The 17,995-nt window shown below is 37.4% G+C and overlaps 1 protein-coding gene and 1 long non-coding RNA gene across 2 annotated transcripts; one reads left to right on the top strand and one right to left on the bottom strand.

Moving 5' to 3' along the window:
• Positions 1-1,823: 1,823 nt before the first annotated feature.
• Positions 1,824-9,819, top strand: LOC141639007 (transcription factor PIF1). The gene is made up of 8 exons (XM_074448209.1): positions 1,824-2,082; positions 2,174-2,900; positions 6,429-6,527; positions 6,601-6,666; positions 6,788-6,853; positions 7,186-7,596; positions 7,925-8,011; positions 9,382-9,819. The coding sequence occupies exons 1-8, from the start codon at positions 2,033-2,035 to the stop codon at positions 9,817-9,819; spliced, it is 1,944 nt and encodes a 647-aa protein (XP_074304310.1). The 5' UTR covers positions 1,824-2,032.
• A 1,657-nt stretch (positions 9,820-11,476) lies between these two features.
• LOC141598816 (uncharacterized) lies at positions 11,477-16,917 on the bottom strand. Its single transcript, XR_012523631.1, has 3 exons — positions 14,268-16,917; positions 14,095-14,174; positions 11,477-11,641 (listed from the first exon to the last, which is right to left on the bottom strand). It is a non-coding gene; the product is annotated as an uncharacterized LOC141598816 (long non-coding RNA).
• Between the last annotated feature and the right edge of the window lie 1,078 nt (positions 16,918-17,995).

The following is a 17,995-nucleotide window of genomic DNA, read 5'->3' as shown; positions in this document are numbered from 1 at the left end:
ACCAGGGCCCCCAAACCTTATCGGAATGGCGTCTAGTATCTCCTCCCCATCAAGACGCAATGGGGAATCCTCCGTGTGAAGTACTAGTCCGGCGCCGAGAGCGGACATAATAGCAACAATTATTTAACAAAATAAAAAGTGAAGAAGTTTGTTTGTTTACCTTGAAGAAAAACACTCACGGAATAATAACAACGAATGTTAGAAAGAGAAGCCCTTGAAAGTTTAGAGAAGAAAATTTTGGAGAATGAAATTGGTGACCAATTTCACATGAGCAACCGCCCTATTTATAGGGAAAAGCCCATGAAGAAGGACCAATCGAAATGACCCATGAAGCGTCAACCAATCGGCGTGCGGACACGTGTCGGACATGCAACCACGGGATGTCAATCGTTGCAACGATTAGACGTCAATCAATGCAACGATGACCAAGCGTCTTCAACACGCCTATTCATATCTCCTTGCCTATTCACCTTCCTCAACGAATTCCCAAGCATCTGTTCTCCTCCCGGCCACATGATCAACCAGGCCGAGGCGCCGGCCGGGGGCAATCAAAAACTACTAAGCACTCTCAAACCCGGTCTCGACCGGCGTCCCTTTCTTTTTCCACATCGGATGCCCAATACACATCCATGTGGAGGGGGGATATGGTACGGCCTAAGAAAGACCAGGGCGAGAGAGGCAAAAGAAGCCGCCGAGAAGAAGCCCGTCGAGAAAATTTTCTACAAACTACTTGCGCAGAATATACGCTCGGACGTACATCGAAGCCCATACCACGGCATAGACTACGCTGGGGCAAATTGATGGGGCATATTCGCACCGCACGACCAAGTCAACATATTGAGCAAGGTCAAAGATATCCAAAGCAAGTCAACGACTTAGACGACCCTAGCCGTGCGGCCCATCGGCTGCCAACTGGGTCCCGGCATGACAAACTGCCGGTAGGAACACATACCCGCGTACTCATATCCAAGACCCCTCGGCGGTGAGTCACCGGGGCCCGCCGGCCAGCCATAGGTCCCTCGGCCGAGGGGTAGATCAATCTTTCCACCTGCTAGCCACTTGGCCACTTGGCCACTACGTGACAAAAGGTGAAGTCTATAAATACTCCTCAACCTTCATTGAGGAAAGGATCCAATCCAGAAATACACAACTTAACCTAAATACACTATTCATCTGGTATAATCTTCCTTATCTCTCTACAATATATTCCTAGCCAATTAGCATACAACTTATACATCTAAGTTTCCGACTTGGGCGTCGGAGTGGGTACGCTTGGCTCAAAGCCAAGCCCTCAATTCGTTCATTGTTGCGGGAGAGGCGAGAGGAACGATTAAGACCAAGGGAGAATCCAACTCAAGACATCATTCAACAAGCCACGGGTGGTAACTATACTTGCTCTGGAATTACGCCCGGAACAGTAGTCACTCTCAAACAGACACAAGTCCAGAAGTAGGTGGCCAAGCTAAATGATAAGGGTCAACATTGAGTCATTGACATATCTAGTTATCTACACTCCCTAGCTCACTCATGAAGTCATGACCATCTTCCAACAAAACACCGACCTTCCATTTGTTAATTCAAAGAAAATGAATGTCACTTCCGGCGCGGAGGGCGGAGCAAAACCGTATATTCGATATAGTGTTTGAAAATCGTATCTGATATCCGGTTTTTAACATATCGTTTTTTAGTATCCTTATTTAAAATGAATTTCCCGTATATACAGTTCTATATATCCGGTTTTTCTGTTTATATCCGGATGTACAGAATCCTTTTTATTATCAAGAAGGAAAAAAACCGGCGACCTACTGCGAGTAGAGTTCCAAAGAAAAGTTTACATGGAAACTGAAAAGTATCAAACCGAATAAAACATTTTATCCTTTCCAAAAACAGAAACCTTGCATACTAGATTCAAGCACCAACCCTCGGAGTCCTTCTTTGCAATCGCAACGATTTTCAGTTGTTCAGCCATTCCTCCAATATATAAGTTGGGAAAATAGAAGTATGTATTAACCTTTATGTGCCCAATTTTGAAATGGAAGAAGACTACACAATTCCTTCAACATCTACTCTAACCAAATCAAGGTACTCCGTACTTTTCTTCCTTATTTTTGTTCTTATAGTTACAAAAATGAATTAAACAATATTGTATTATTCTTGAATGAATTGGAAACAGCGGGGAGGATGAGATCGCCGAACTGTTATGGCAAAACAATGCCCCGGTTACAGTTAACCTAAACCAACGTTTACCTTCCAACTTTGGAATCGCACCTTCACCACCGCCACCGCCGCCACTGCAGAATCCGCCAGCTGAGGCAGCTGATCATAAGCTTTACATGGCAGAGGATGAGATGGCGTCATGGCTTCATTACCCTCTGGAAGATTTTTACAGTGAACTCCTGTTTTCGAATCCTACCCCTTCAACAACGACCTCGCCACCTCCAACAGCTGTTAGACCGCCTGACTTTCCTGTCAGGCGGTCGGCTACTGGAGGATTCCCGCAATTTTCAATGATGGCGGGAATTAATCCACCAGAGCCAGTGCCAGAAAGCGCGATAAGGTCATTGTCGACCGTTGTGGGTTCCAACGACACGCCGCCAATCATGACCACCGGTGACACCCGGCCTGGACCGAGTGTTTCCGGTCCAGCAGTGGTGTTGGCGAACACGAGTTCCGTGGGAATTATTTCGGGTGGCGAAGGGACTTCAGAAGGAGCAATGACAGTGTCAACATCAAGCAGCTCCATCACTACTCCATCAGCAGCCACTGCAACTGAAGAAGCAGATGTAAAAATGACTAGGAGCGATATTGGTGACCGTAAGCGAAAGAGAATTATTGAAAGGGAGGAGTCCTTTGTCTCCACCGCCACCACAACCACCACCCCAGTTGACGCTCAAAATGAGGTTAGCGTTTCATACTTTACAGTACTTACCTTTTTTGTGGTAAAACTTTAAAAAATTTTAACCAAGAATATCGTTTAAAGTTTTTAAATAATCTGCATTCTGAAACCTTCTTAAGACGGATTAGGTTAGTTATAATTTACAAAAGTAAAGCTTATTTTGTTCATTGAATTTTAGTGGAGAATCCTTAAATTGTTGTTTTATAAATACTTCTATAACACGGCTTCCACATATTTATCGTAAACCAGCATTTTCTACCAACTGATTTCACGTACTAATAGTATTGTGTTTGACTCTGTTTTATACCGTTAATATAACAAGAATTTTCTTTGATTTGTACATAAAAGTGATGAAATCTGGTATTTCATTTTCCTAAGTTAAATGTGGGTTACATTCATTCTCACCCGTGGCCAAACATTTGTTTGCCTTTTTATGATTGGGAAAAATAAGAGTATTTTTTAAAGAGAAGGATATAAAGGGTGCAATGTCAGTATGATGAAGGAAGTTGTATACTTGTATTTAGATTTAGATAGTATAGTGTGTTTGGTTGAATTGGGCGGTAGATTTTTGCGGCGGTGGGAGTTAGATTACGCGTCATGCTCGGATGCATAACAGACATCTGAGGTTCTCATACTGGATGACTATCTAAATACTGCATCAAAGTTTGGGTCATATTTTGTCGTCTCTATTAACTAACTCTTCTATTGAATATGTCGAGCTTTTGTTCTTTTCCGTTCAAATTGTATATCTAGGAATAGGATTGGAATTTTGTTTAGCCGTGAAGCCCTATTCTTTTGAACTTAATTTCAGCTCATTTTAGTTCTGTTTAATTTACCTTCGTTTAGTTTAGCCTCATTTAGTTAGATTGATTGATTCGATTGATTCTGCCGGATTGATTCAATGCGACTCTCACTTCATTAAGTTCAGTTTAGTTCAGACAGTTTCAGTCCAAAAGAACAGGACTTGGGCCTTGTTCTTTTGATCGAAATTATGAATGAATCAACTTAATGGACTGGAATCAACTTAATAGAGCAGATTTGAAATGATCTGATCAATCAATTAAAATAAAAAGAAAAAGATAATAATAATAATAATAATAATAATAATAATAATAATAATAATAATAATACCAATAATTATAATAAATATTATAATAATAGTATTCATTATTAATAATAATAATATATTAATATAATATAATAATTATCTAATAAGTTATATAAAAAATAAATATAGTAATAATAATAATAATAATAAATGTAATATAATAATTTATTAATATAATAATAATAAATATGTTATTAATAATATTATAAAAATGAATATAATAATAAAATAATATAACAATATAATAATAATAATAATAATAATAATAATAATAATTAATACTACTAATATTGCCATTAATCATAATAATATAATAATAAATAAATATATTAAATATAAATAATATAATAATAAATATAATAGTAATATAATAAATATTAATATAATAATAACAATAGTAAATAAATTAATATAATAATAATGATAATAATAAGAATATAAAAAAAAAAAGAATAATAATATTAATGTTGAAATAAACTCAACTCAATCAATCAACTAAATCAACTTAATAGATTTTAATCGAATCGAACTTAATAGAGTGAATCGAATCGAACTTATTAGAACTGAAATTAAGTCCAAAAGAACAGGGCTTTGGTCTTACTTAGGGGGTGGTCATGGGCCGGGCCGGGCTTGGCTTGATGTAGGTGGACCCGAAAACAGACTGGTTCGGGTCAAGGGCCCTAGTTTTTGACATGTCGGGTCGGGTAAAAATTGACCCCGGGGATGGGTCGTGTCCGAGCAGGCCAGGCCGACCTAAAGGTTCGACCAACCCTAGTCTTACTTAGCCCCTGTTCTTTTGGACTTAATTTCAGTTCTAATAAGTTCAGATCGATTGATTCACTCAATTCGATTCACTCAATTGATTGATTCAATTGATTGATTGATTCAGATCGATTGATTGATTGATTGATTCATATTAGTTTATTTCAACATTACTATTATTATTCTTATTGATATCATTATTATTTTTATATTAATGTATTTACTATTTTTATTGTTATTATTATTATTATTATTATTATTATATTATTATATTTATTAATAATAAATTCGTATTATTTATATTATTATATTTATATTTAATACATTTATTATTATTATTGTTATTATTATTATATTATATTTATTATTTTATTAATATATTTATTATTATTAATATTATTCATAACATATTTATTATTATTATTATATTAATAAGTTATTATTTAATATTTATTATTTTATTAATATACTCATTATTATTAATATTATTAATCACATATTTATTATTATTATTATATTTAATATTATTATGTTAATAAGTTATTATATTAGACCTATTATTATTATTTATTTTTTAGTTATTATTATTAATATATTATATTATTATTAATAATGTTATCATTTATATTACAAATATATTATTATTATTATTACTATATTTATTATTATATTAATATTTTATTTTTTATATATCTTATTAGATTATTATTATTATTATTATTATTATTATTATATTATATTAATATATTATTATTATTAATGAATAATATTGTAATAATATTTATTATTATTATTGGTATTATTTTTATTATAATATTTATTATTATTATTATTATCTTTTTATTATTATTCGATTGATTGATTGATTGATTGATTGAATCGATTGATTGATTGATTGATTCAGCTCCATTAAGTTGATTGATTGATTCGGCTCCATTAAGTTGATTGATTGATTGACAAATCCAAAAAACAGGCGCTTAGAGCGGAGATATTCATTTTATCCCTTAAACGGATTAAATACTATCACATAATGATAATAGAGACAAACATTGTTAGCTGTTAGAGTTTGTCTTATCAAATGAAATCTATTTGAACGGTTTTAGTTGTAAAACAATTATGTCTAATTTTAAGCAAGAATTTGTGTTAGTTTAGATATACAGGCCGTTGATTTAATCATTACTCCTGATATCGAATTTTATGGTCCCTTTTTCTATTGTCCCTCCTTAAAATTAGAGTAATAGACTTGCTAACAATCTTTGTAAATTGTCGAGATAGTTGCTCTATTGGAGCAATAACTCGCTTGCAGGCAACACCCGCTCCAATAAGCTAACACCTTCAAATCTAATAGCTTACTTTCTATGGTATAATTGTGTTTTATGTGGGAACATTCAAGCTACAAGATGGTTATATCTTATCATTGGAGAAATATGTAGTTTCAAAGCAATATGACTAGAAATTTTGACATAGCAGATTCAGTTACAAGAGGTTGAGTTTACCATCGTAGATGCTCTAATAGTAACTATTATGAGAGCATCTCCAATAGTTCATTTTTAAGAACCTCCTCGCAATATTTGAAAAATATAAAGCTTGTAGTTTACCATTAAAGATGGAACAAATGCCGGGCTAATCAAGTAATCAATGTCTTATATTACTTACTGCAAGGAAGTAGAATTTGAATCTAGTGATGAGAAGAAACATTTGCGTGGATCAAGCTCTACAAAGAGAACTCGAGCTGCAGAAGTTCACAATCTCTCAGAAAGGGTATGTCTCATAGTAGTTTTTATAAACATTGTCCACCTTTGTTTGAAGTTTAAATTGATGATATTGAATGCAGAGACGTCGAGATCGTATAAACGCGAAGATGAAGACATTGCGAGATCTCATTCCTCGTTGTAACAAAGTGTGTGCAACTCTTATTTGTAATCTATATGTGCTCTCATTCATGCATCATTAGTCCTCTTCACCTATTTTGGTTGTAGCTCTTGTTTGTCGGTTAATTTTGAATTCTTCAATGACTCTAGTCCGATAAAGCTTCAATGCTTGATGAGGCGATTGAGTATTTGAAGTCACTGAAGATGCAAGTACAGGTCAGTTCGATCAATCGATCATATAAAGGTTTTTCAACTTCTAGTGTCAATATTACTAGGTATGTAAAAACTCAGACTTCCATAAGTTGAAGCCTTGAAGTAACACATTTGAATAACAAAACACAAATTATACTATAAGACCTTTGTATAGTGCGACCACTTAAAAAGTGACCATTTTATGTTAGAAAGTGACCACTTTTTACCATTGTAAAATAACGAATAAGCAGTGGTCGCTTTTAAACCTAGAACACCATTTATCATAAAATGGTCATTTTTTTATCTGCCGTCCACCTTTATCTATTCACAATCACTGACAAAACCTAGGTATGCAGATGATGTCCATGGGATATGGAATGATGCCAATGATGTACCAAGGAATGCAACAACAATACACACCACCAATGGGAATGGGAGTAGGCATGGGGATGGATATGGGAATGACGACTCGCCCAGTGGTGCCATATGCCCCTGCTATACCACCTGCTACAACAAATGTCATGCCTCCAATTGCTCCGAGATTGCCCATCCCACCTTACGCAATGCCATCCGTTCCTCCGCCTTCTGTTCCTACACCAAATATTCTAGTAAACCAACCAGGCAATTTGGGAGATTCTAGTAGTAGTCCATATGCCCCTCCGGGCCCTGGAATCCCCCAAATCCCTAACGTGGCCGATCCATTTCAGCAATACCTGATTTACCAACAAATGCAGATGCAAATGCAGCTCCAAATGCAGGCATCACAGGTGATTCTTTAATCTTTCTGGATATATGGTCCACCTGCTAGAAAAGAAAGCGTAAGGGTACAATATACTTGGTAGTCGGGATTGCTAAACATAATGAATGACTCAACTTGGCCCGACTCATGATAATTTTGAATTTTATTAACAGAGCCAAACTTTATCCCAGCCTGGTTCAAGCAAGCCAGACGCCAGCAAAAGTGATGATGAAAACGAAGACGACCTTTAATAGCGTAAGCTCTATTGTTAAATTCACCATCCATTGTCTTTTCTGTTCTTTTCCCCTGATGTATGTTGAACTTTTTAAGTTGATCCATAACATGTTCTATGGCAGGTTACAGCTTCACCAAACACTAAACATAGGTTACTGCCAACAAGATTTTGTAGCAAGAGGAAATCCATACTTGTTAATTCGGCTCAAGTTTGTATCATTATCGTGCATTAGCAGGAGAGACGGACATGATAAACCGTAAACCTTAAACCTATCCCGGTGATGTGATCAAGTTTCATGTAAATATATATTCCTTAGGTTTTCACTTCTCTATTTGTTCATCTGCTGCTTAGCTTGGCGATATAAACTAAATATGCAATTGAGTGATGATAGGTGGTTACCACGGCGGAGAACCAGACAAGTAAAGGGGAAACTATATAAGCATTAGAATTAACAGAGGGTCGTCCGTGAGATTTCAGGACCCTCTACGAAGTTTTATTAAGGGGGTGTTTGGTTCACCCAATATAGGTATGAGGTATGGGTTTGGAATGAACCAAACCCATACCATGTGTTTGGTTGACAAAATTGAAGGTTTGATACCTATACCTCAAACCCATGAGGTATGGGTTTCTCATACCCATGGTATCAAATTACAAATATTAAAAAGTGATAAAAATAATTGTAAAAAAATCATTTTATATATTTATTTGATTAAATTTTCTCTACATGATTTAATAGTATAAAAATTATTATTAAAAATATTGTATTTTGAAGAGTTTTTAGCTTTGATTAGTTTCTAACCTCATACCCCCAAAATTGAACCAAACACAAGGTATGAGGTATCAAGTTCCAACCCGATACCACCCAGGTATGATTCCCGATTCCAAACTCATACCCACGCGTGAACCAAACACCCCCTAAAGAGGCATTGGTTCTGACTTTTGAGTAGCCGGCCTAGAAGTTTAAACATAATTGACTCTTATCTTACTTTAGACGGATATATCTGTATATAGTGGGACTAATTGTAAATTTTAATCCCCTCAAATAAGTGTGGGTTCGGTCGTAAATTTGACGGAAATTGGCCTATTTTTTATGATCAGAAGTTCCTAGACCGACTTAGAGTCGGTTTGCCTTTTAGTTTAAGGTTTGCTTAATTTATTTATTCCCCACCTATATATAGTTTGCTCTGCTATTTATGTACAATCAACAGAAGTAATCCCCGTCAAAAGTGACCAAAGTTGAAGAAAAGAATCCAAGGTATTTATTTAGAATCTGTTTTTTTGCTTAATGTCCTTGGTACTTGGTATGATTGATTGCTTAATTTCTTTGCTTAATGTTTTAGGGCCAATTGTAGTTTTATTTTAATCTCTTGTTAATTCACAATTGAAATTTTTCGTTGTTTAATTTTAATCTAATTTTTTTGGTTGTTTAATTGTGTTACTAGATCTAGGTTAAATGATGTTTACCTCTTAGGTCTCCCATCATTGAAATTTTGTTTCAGGACTATTTTTGTATAAACAATTCAGTCAAACTTAGTTCAATCGTACTACGATTTTTATTGGTTGTTTTTGTATAACCAGGGGTTAGACATGGACAATCATTCTCCTTATTTCCCGTCTTCTATGAAAGTAAGGTTCTTACCTCATACGGGAGGTGGAACTTCTTTGGAGGAGGTAGATGGTGACGATGAATTGAAAGAAATTGGTTATGCCCCTTATGAGTTTAGTAACGAAGACAGAGAAATAAATATTGGTGAAAATTTCGATTTGTCTTCACTCTTCAGCCATACCCGAAATTTCTTGATCCGCAGTAATGGAGACAAAGTATTTGTGCATAATCTCGCTGGAAAATATATTGTTATTGTTGGGTTTTATATACCAATGCCCAAACAATCTTTTATGCCTCATTTATGCAAAGACGTAATCACAATCTACGATGAACTCAAGAGTAAAGGAATAAATGACTTTGAGTTTGTGTTGGTAACGCACATGAGACCTGAATTTCCTGAATTTAAATAAGATCGGGTGGTCGAGAGTTGTTTCATCCACTTCTTCTCCGCATTCTCGTGTCTCGCGGTTCCCATTTTTGACTTTGCATGTTCAAGGAATCTCCTACAAGCCATGGCCATATATGGCCCTTATCATAACAGATGTCTGATCTTATCTACAGATGGGGAGGTTTTGCAAAATGATTTGCTAAAATTCAGAGATTATGGTGATAAATGCTACCCTTTCACCCATGAACAATTCAATTTTCTAAGGTGTTTAATGACTAACATACCCCACGGAGTTGTGTCACTTAGAGATTTATTGTGCACTACTACATGTGATGTATTATCGGTGCCTGATTGTGTGATTTTAACCGGTCAAATGCCTTTATATAAAATTAGAAAAAGGTATGTGTGGTTGTACTTGTTCAACGATGCCACTTTTTTTGCACAACTCCTTTCATGGGCTAGTTATCACGAGGAGGTAGAGGTTGTCCTCATTTTCCCCATTCATGCCGACATGGAATATAGGGAGTTCATTCGGAAGACTTGTAGGGAGGAAATCTTGAGGTTTGATACATTTCGGTCCCAAGACAAAAAATTTAGAATACTGGAATGTCGTATGAGCCGGTTGTTATGGCTTTACAGTGGTCGTCGCTCGTTCGACCAGTTGATTGTTATGGGCCCTGGGTTTGTGGATCTTCATGGTGTCGAACTTTCTATTCATTACTTTGATCAAGCTTTTCCTTTTTCTAAGAAGTTACTATATAACAGTATCGTAGGAAAGTTGCGCTCTATTACCATGGGGGAAGTAACTTCTTTGCTCCCGCCTGGTTTAGACTTTGATGGCCGGGATGTATTCCTTTACATAGATGCTCATCAAAGGTACTTGTGTGGGAGCATCATTTGGCTGAGCGGTGCGCTGCAATGAAGAGATTATTCCGACCCAGCCTTGAGTTAGTATTTCTTTGCATAGATGATAAGGAAGTTGCACCCCCGGATAATTCTTGGATTTCGATTCCGTATGAGCATAGCAGGAAGGTATATAACATGTTTGAAAGTTTGAAATTTGGGAGCGCCCCTACAATCTATGCTTATGGAGCTGACGGTAATATTGTTTCCATTCGGGCTCAACAATATTTATTGGACTCGGACTGTACACCTTCTGCCACATTTCCTGATTTTTCTTATCTAGAAGAAGAAGTTGCGTTACATCTAGTGAACTCTGCTCATTATTGGAGTGAACTTTTTCAACCTAGATGGGAGAAGCCGAAGCCGAGAAGCCAACTCTATCTCATGTAGTATAATAGTATGTTAGTATTTAACTATTTATGCAGTTAGCTTAGTTGGCGGCTTAGTTTGCTTGTTCGTCTAATGAAAAACTATTAATTATTTGTACTTTTATTCGATCACCGACTTAATCTAATGTTGCATGGAGTGTTGCTCTTTTAATTCAAAGTGAGATTTCATGTTCGTCATCTATGTTCTCTGCTTACTTTCTTTGGCTAGAATGTCTTATGTCAATGTTTTGTGCTGGCCCTAAATACTACAGTAAAAATATTAGTTTAGGGTCACTCGACATGCCACGCAACCAGATTACTTAGCATTGGCATGACCGTAAATACTAAAGACTGGGACCTTTAGTCTCGTATATTTTGGTGTTTAACTATTAGTGTGGACGTGTCGCCAAAGCATGCATCTTCCAGCTACATCTTTATAGGTATATACATGTTGTCAATACACAATGCCCGCTAGCTTACTCGTTCATAACCTATATAAACACTGATCTTCAACCATATAGACATAAAAATGACAGCCACACCCGGTGAGGAGTTACTCAGGTCTATTTCCACCTATATTACAACATAATAAGCATTATATTAATAACAAAACCAAACATGATTCAATTAAGCAAGTCATCATACAACATGTAAGAGAGAAGTAAAATACAAACATGTTATCATACGGTGACCAAACAAAGCTAAAGGCATGATAATAAACCATAGCACAACCAAGCAAGACATAACTCGGATAAGTCACAGAATCAAAATACTACGAACCTATGACAAAAAGTGACATTTTAGTAAAGCAAGGCGCATATAAGACACACAACCAACAACGATATCATGGCCGAATACATCACAAGCATCAAACCCAGTAACCCACTATCGTAGACATAACCCATCGACATGACTAAGGCCCTGTTCTTTTGGACTTAAAGTCACTTAATTTAAGTTCACTTCAGATCCTATTAGTTGATTGATTGATTCATATCCTCAGTAAATTGATTCAGATCTAATAAATTGATTGATTGATCCTTTAAGTTGATTCGATTCGGATTCTATAAGTTCGATTTCAAATCCTATAAGTTCAGTTCAGATCCTATAAATTTAGTTTAGAAAAGTTATATATAGAGTATTATTTTTAAAAACCGACGCAAAAACATTTGTCATTATTAATTAATTATTTGATACATGTATACATTATTATTATTTTTTTTTAAATTATCACTCTTTTCATTATTCTTTATCGTAATGTAACCGTATTATAATGTATGAACAAACCAATGAATATAAAGCGGAAAAATGTTAATTCGTATTATTTTACCTTGTGTTTTAGACTATACAAGTATTTTTTTATCGGAAAAAGTAGTTGTTGTTGTGATAATAATAATAATTAAGTTAGATTAATTTAAGTTAATTTAAATTCGGATCGTGTAAGTTCAGTTCAGATCCTCCAAGTTCAGTTCAGATCCTATACGTTTAGTTGATTCGATCCTATAAGTTGATTGATTCAATTGATCCTATAAGTTCGATTGATCGATCGATTCGTTTGATCCAAAGAAATGCGGCCTAATGCCCTCCCCTTAGGACTACAATAACATACAATCCTAATCCAAACCGATTCTCGGGTAAACATGATTCGACAATGGAAACATAGCCAGACTGAAGGTCCGCTACGAAAGGTTGAGCAATTGGTCTCCCTTGTGACGGGTTACCATTTGTGGCAGATATTTTGTGAGATAAAATGGTAACAAAATGGGTTAGTAGAGAAAGGGGACCACATGAATAGTGTTGCAGAGAGAGAAAAAGTGGGTACATTGTGAGGTAAAATGGTATCCGTCACAAGCTTGTGACGGATATGTCATGTCTTCAATGAGAATTTGTCAAGGTTGAGTAATTCTTGCCATAGAAACATGGCCTACATAACCTGACCAATCTGGCAGAAAATGGAGATAAGAAGGGAGTCTTAGTTAATCACCCAATAGCAAGATAATACAAACAACCTAACGCATGTGCGCAATATTTGACAATAGAGTTGATCAACAAAAATGTCGACCCCTCAACAATGTTGTCTTGTCCACACCACATAAATACATGAATACAACATTTGACGGTCAAGTCAAACAATGTTAAATGTCAATCCCTGAACAATGTCATCATATCCACAATAACTCATCCAAGCAAGTAAGACTTGCCAGAATGACTCCAATGTAATGGAATAGTGACAATGATATGTATAGACATTATAAATAATCGTCTTACACATATTTTAGTTGTAGATAGCCTAATTTAAGTCAAAATAAATCATACTCAATCAAGTCCACCTCTGCTCGGTCGAGTGAGCATACAAACACTCAATCGAGCAAACCAAGAAGAACACAAGCATATGTTCAAATTAGACCACCCTGGATCACTATGTTAAGAAACCATCTCAACCAAAAGCTTAAGCTATTGGTTGGAGTCCCCAAGATCGGTTTTACACTCTAACATGCCCCCGGCCCTCATAAGAATCACGAATGCCTTTTGACTTGAAGAATGAATGCAACTGCAGGCCTCCCTACCTGGTGTTAATATTCCACTTAGAATTGAGGGGGATGCGATTCGAACTCGGGTCACACTGACTCTGATACCATGTCAAGAACCCATCTCAACCTAAAGATTAAGCTTAAGATGATGGTTGGAGTCCCAAGACCGGTTTTATACTCTAATATAGCACATCCCCACTCGATTGAGGTGCAATCGATCAAGTTAAGCACTGCTCAATTCTGCTCCTTTTCACACTCGAACAGTCGAACATACATAAAAGTTAAGCACAAACAGACTTAGAGCATGTGATTCCCCAGCATATTGCATATATGTAGCAAGTATTGACATGCAAACATGGATTATAAACAATGACAATCAATTACATGCACAAATGCATAAGCAAACAAATTTACCCAAAATCATACAGATCACCCAACCCTAACATACAAAGCTACATTCTACGAGTAATAAATACAGAAAACAACCATCACAGTTACCTTTTCACCAAGCTAGTAGGCGAGAGAATAGTCCACACCACATAAGAGTTAGCGTATGGGTCATCAGGGTCAACACGTACCTATAACAATTATGATCATCTTGTGAGAAAATGTCAACTCAAATAAGATTAGGTTTAATTTACAAAATGATAATGAAACTGAAATATGCTTACATTAAATTGTAGAGGAGACAAGATGAGAACAACGCAACAAGAATAACTTATCAACCATATCTCTTCATCTAAGGCAAATAATATCCCCTCCTCAAAGATATGATCCCATATCTATCCTTACCCCCTACACAAGACTTTGATCTTATGTATATTGTAATTATGGCAAAGATAGTTTGTATATCACCTAGGTTATTCATTGATGTAATAGTATATATATGCATCTCCTCATCATTGTATAAACACAATTCATTAATACAAAAAGACCAAGTATTATATGGTATCACGTTGCCCTAATCGATCCGCCATCAACCTACGACCTAAACGACCCACCTTCAAAAAAACAACACTCCCTGCTTCCGCCACCCTCCATCATCATGACAAACCCCAACAATGACATCTCTGTCCCCAATCCTCACGAAACAACCAAGCCCTTAACCTCCTTAAACTTGAACCACTGTGTCAAGTTAAACCCGCTCAATTACACGGCTTGGCATTTTCAACTCACCCATATCCTTTTCGGATTCAGTCTTCTTGGATTCCTCGACGGATCTGAGAAAGCACCACCCACCACCATTGTTGATGATGCCAAAAACGAGACCCCAAACCCTGCATACCTATCTTGGTTAAAACAAGATGGGTTAATCCTAGGTGCTCTTATGGGCACGATCTCCTCCGCCTTGCAATCTACGATTTACGCGCGAAAACTTCCAAAGAGGCATGGGATATCTTAGCCCACACATATGCCAACCCTTCCCGAGCCCATATTTTACAGCTCAAAGAACGCCTTGATTCCATCGTTAAAACGACGGATCAAACCATTACCGACTACATGAACCAAATCAAAGCATGTGTCGACCAACTCGCTCTTATGGGCAAAGTTTTAGACACCGAAGATGTTGTCGCCAAAATCTTTAAAGGACTAGACTACGAACTCTATAAACCCGTGATTGACACAGTTAGAGCTCGTGACAACCCCATCACGTTTGAGGCATTACACGAGAAGCTCCTACAACACGAGCTTCTCCTCCAACACCAACCCTCCTCAAACCATTTTAACCCATCTGCCAACCCGGCCTATCGAAGCCAAAACCGTGGTAACAACCGTCATTCTCAACAGTCGGCATCCACCCAGAATTACGCCCCATCCCACCCTTATCAGCCACCCTCCAACACCAACCCGAGACCATTCAAAGGACGATGCCAATGGTGTCGTCAAACTGGTCATGTAATAGCTAATTGCCCATTGTTTCGCAAGCTATTTCCAACCATCGTCTTTCCCGAACCCAACTACCGTCAACATAATGGACCACCCCAAGCCAACCTAGCTACCTACGGCAACCCATCACCAAACCCGAACTACCTCCTCGACAGCGGCGCGTCCCACCACTTGACTCGCGACTTGGATACCCTGGCCTTCCACTCTCCATATGACGGTATGGATGACTTAATCATTGGAGACGGTTCTACCCTTGAGATTGCCAATACAGGTTCATTCAATTTGCATAATCTTAAATTCAATAATGTTTTACATGTTCCAAAGATTTCTCGTAATATTTTATCAATCTCTCAACTATGTCGAGATAACCATGCTTATGTAATTTTCTCACATGATTCGTTTTTTGTTAAGGCAATCCAAACCGGGACAACCCTCCTCCAGGGCCATGCTAAACACGGAGTCTATGAATGGTGCCCTTCCAAACCAACCGCACTAGCCGCTGTCAAAGGATCGTCACTACTATCGTTACATCATAAGTTAGGTCATCCGTCCTACGATATAATGAAAATTATGAATAAAACTTTAGTTTCGTCAAATTCGCATTTTGATAATTGTCATTCATGTCGCATCTCGAAAAGCAAAAAACTCCCGTTTTCTACCTCCTCTCTACACTCCACGGCACCCCTAGACCTCATTTTTTCCGACCTATGGACGAGTCCCGTCATGTCTCGTGATCATTATAAATACTACGTTATATTCGTTGACCATTTTACCAAATATATTTGGTTATACCCATTAAAACGAAAATCGGAAACCACCACTGTTTTTATGCAATTCAAAGCCGTTGTCGAAAAATATTTTCAAAAACCAATTAGACATTTATTTTCAGACAACGGTGGCGAATATATTAAATTAAATACCAATCTTCTCAATGACGGTATCACTCACGGCACATCGCCTCCTCATACACCCGAACATAATGGCTATGCCGAAAGGCGGCATCGTCACATTGTTGAAACTGGTTTAGCCTTACTCAACTATGGCGGTCTACCTACTAGTTACTGGCCATTCGCGTTTTGTACTGCAACCTACCTTATAAATAGAATGCCTACCAAAACCTTAAATGGTAGCACCCCATATTTTCAACTCCACCGTGTTCAACCAAATTATACCAAACTCCACAACTTCGGATGTCTATGTTATCCGTGGTTGAGACCGTACACTAAACATAAATTAGAAGACCGCTCCATTGCGTGTATATTCGTTGGCTATTCTAACACCCAAAGCGCGTACTATTGTCTCGACCCAAAAACACATCGAATTTACACATCCCGTCATGTACAATTTGTCGAAGATAATTTTCCGGCTCGAAAATCAAATTCGACACCTTCCGTAAATACACCTCCTGATGATTGGTGCACCCTAAATATTCCACTCCTACCACCACAACCCGCATCTCCACAACCACCCATCACCCACAACCGCCGGCCCATCACTATTGTCTACACTAGACGGCAACCTATTCCCACCACTGCCTCTATCCCATCCCCATCAGTCGAACACCCCACCTCCACCTCCATCGATACACCTAATACCACGACACCACCCACTGAGAACGCCACATTCGACCCCATCGAAACACCTACCTGTGACCTTCACACCGACACCAACAACCCCCCTCCTCTTCAAACTCGCCTTCTGATCAACCCTCATCACCCACTCCTGCCCCACGCACAAAACGTGGCAAATTACCTCCACCCAAGACCGTCACAACACGGCTTGACAACAATATTCGAGTTCCTAATCCTCGCTACGCTAACCTTGCACACACGTCCACTACCTCCGACAACCTTCCTAATACTATCAAACAAGCCCTTGTTCTTCCTCATTGGCGTCAAGCAATGCAAGATGAATTTCAAGCACTTGAACGCAACCTTACATGGACTCTTGTTCCACGAAACTCGTCCCAAAATGTTATCGGATGTAAGTGGGTTTTTCGAAACAAATACAATCCTGATGGTACCCTTAAACAACATAAGGCTCGACTAGTTGCTAAGGGATTCCATCAACGACCCGGCATTGATTATAATGAAACCTTCAGTCCCGTTATCAAACCAACCACTGTCCGTCTAATTCTCTCCTTGGCCATCACGCAATCATGGTCCTTGCGACAATTAGATGTTAATAGTGCGTTTCTACAAGGACGCCTTACTGATGATGTTTTTATGATTCAACCACCAGGATTTGTCGATCAATCCAAACCAGAATTTATTTGCAAGTTAAATAAAGCAATTTACGGATTAAAACAAGCTCCACGAGCTTGGTATACGGAATTAAAAACCTATCTTTTGACTTACGGATTTAAACAATCTATTTCCGACTCTTCCCTATTTATATTTCAAACAAAAGCAACCTGTATTTATATGCTTATTTATGTAGACGATATCATAGTTACTGGACCGCATCCTACGCAACTTCAAACCTTCATCACTAGCTTGGCACAACGATTCTC

Source organism: Silene latifolia, chromosome 1 (genome assembly GCF_048544455.1).
Source record: "Silene latifolia isolate original U9 population chromosome 1, ASM4854445v1, whole genome shotgun sequence".
NCBI classification, from domain to species: domain Eukaryota; kingdom Viridiplantae; phylum Streptophyta; class Magnoliopsida; order Caryophyllales; family Caryophyllaceae; genus Silene; species Silene latifolia.
This window is presented reverse-complemented; position numbering and strand designations above follow the sequence as displayed.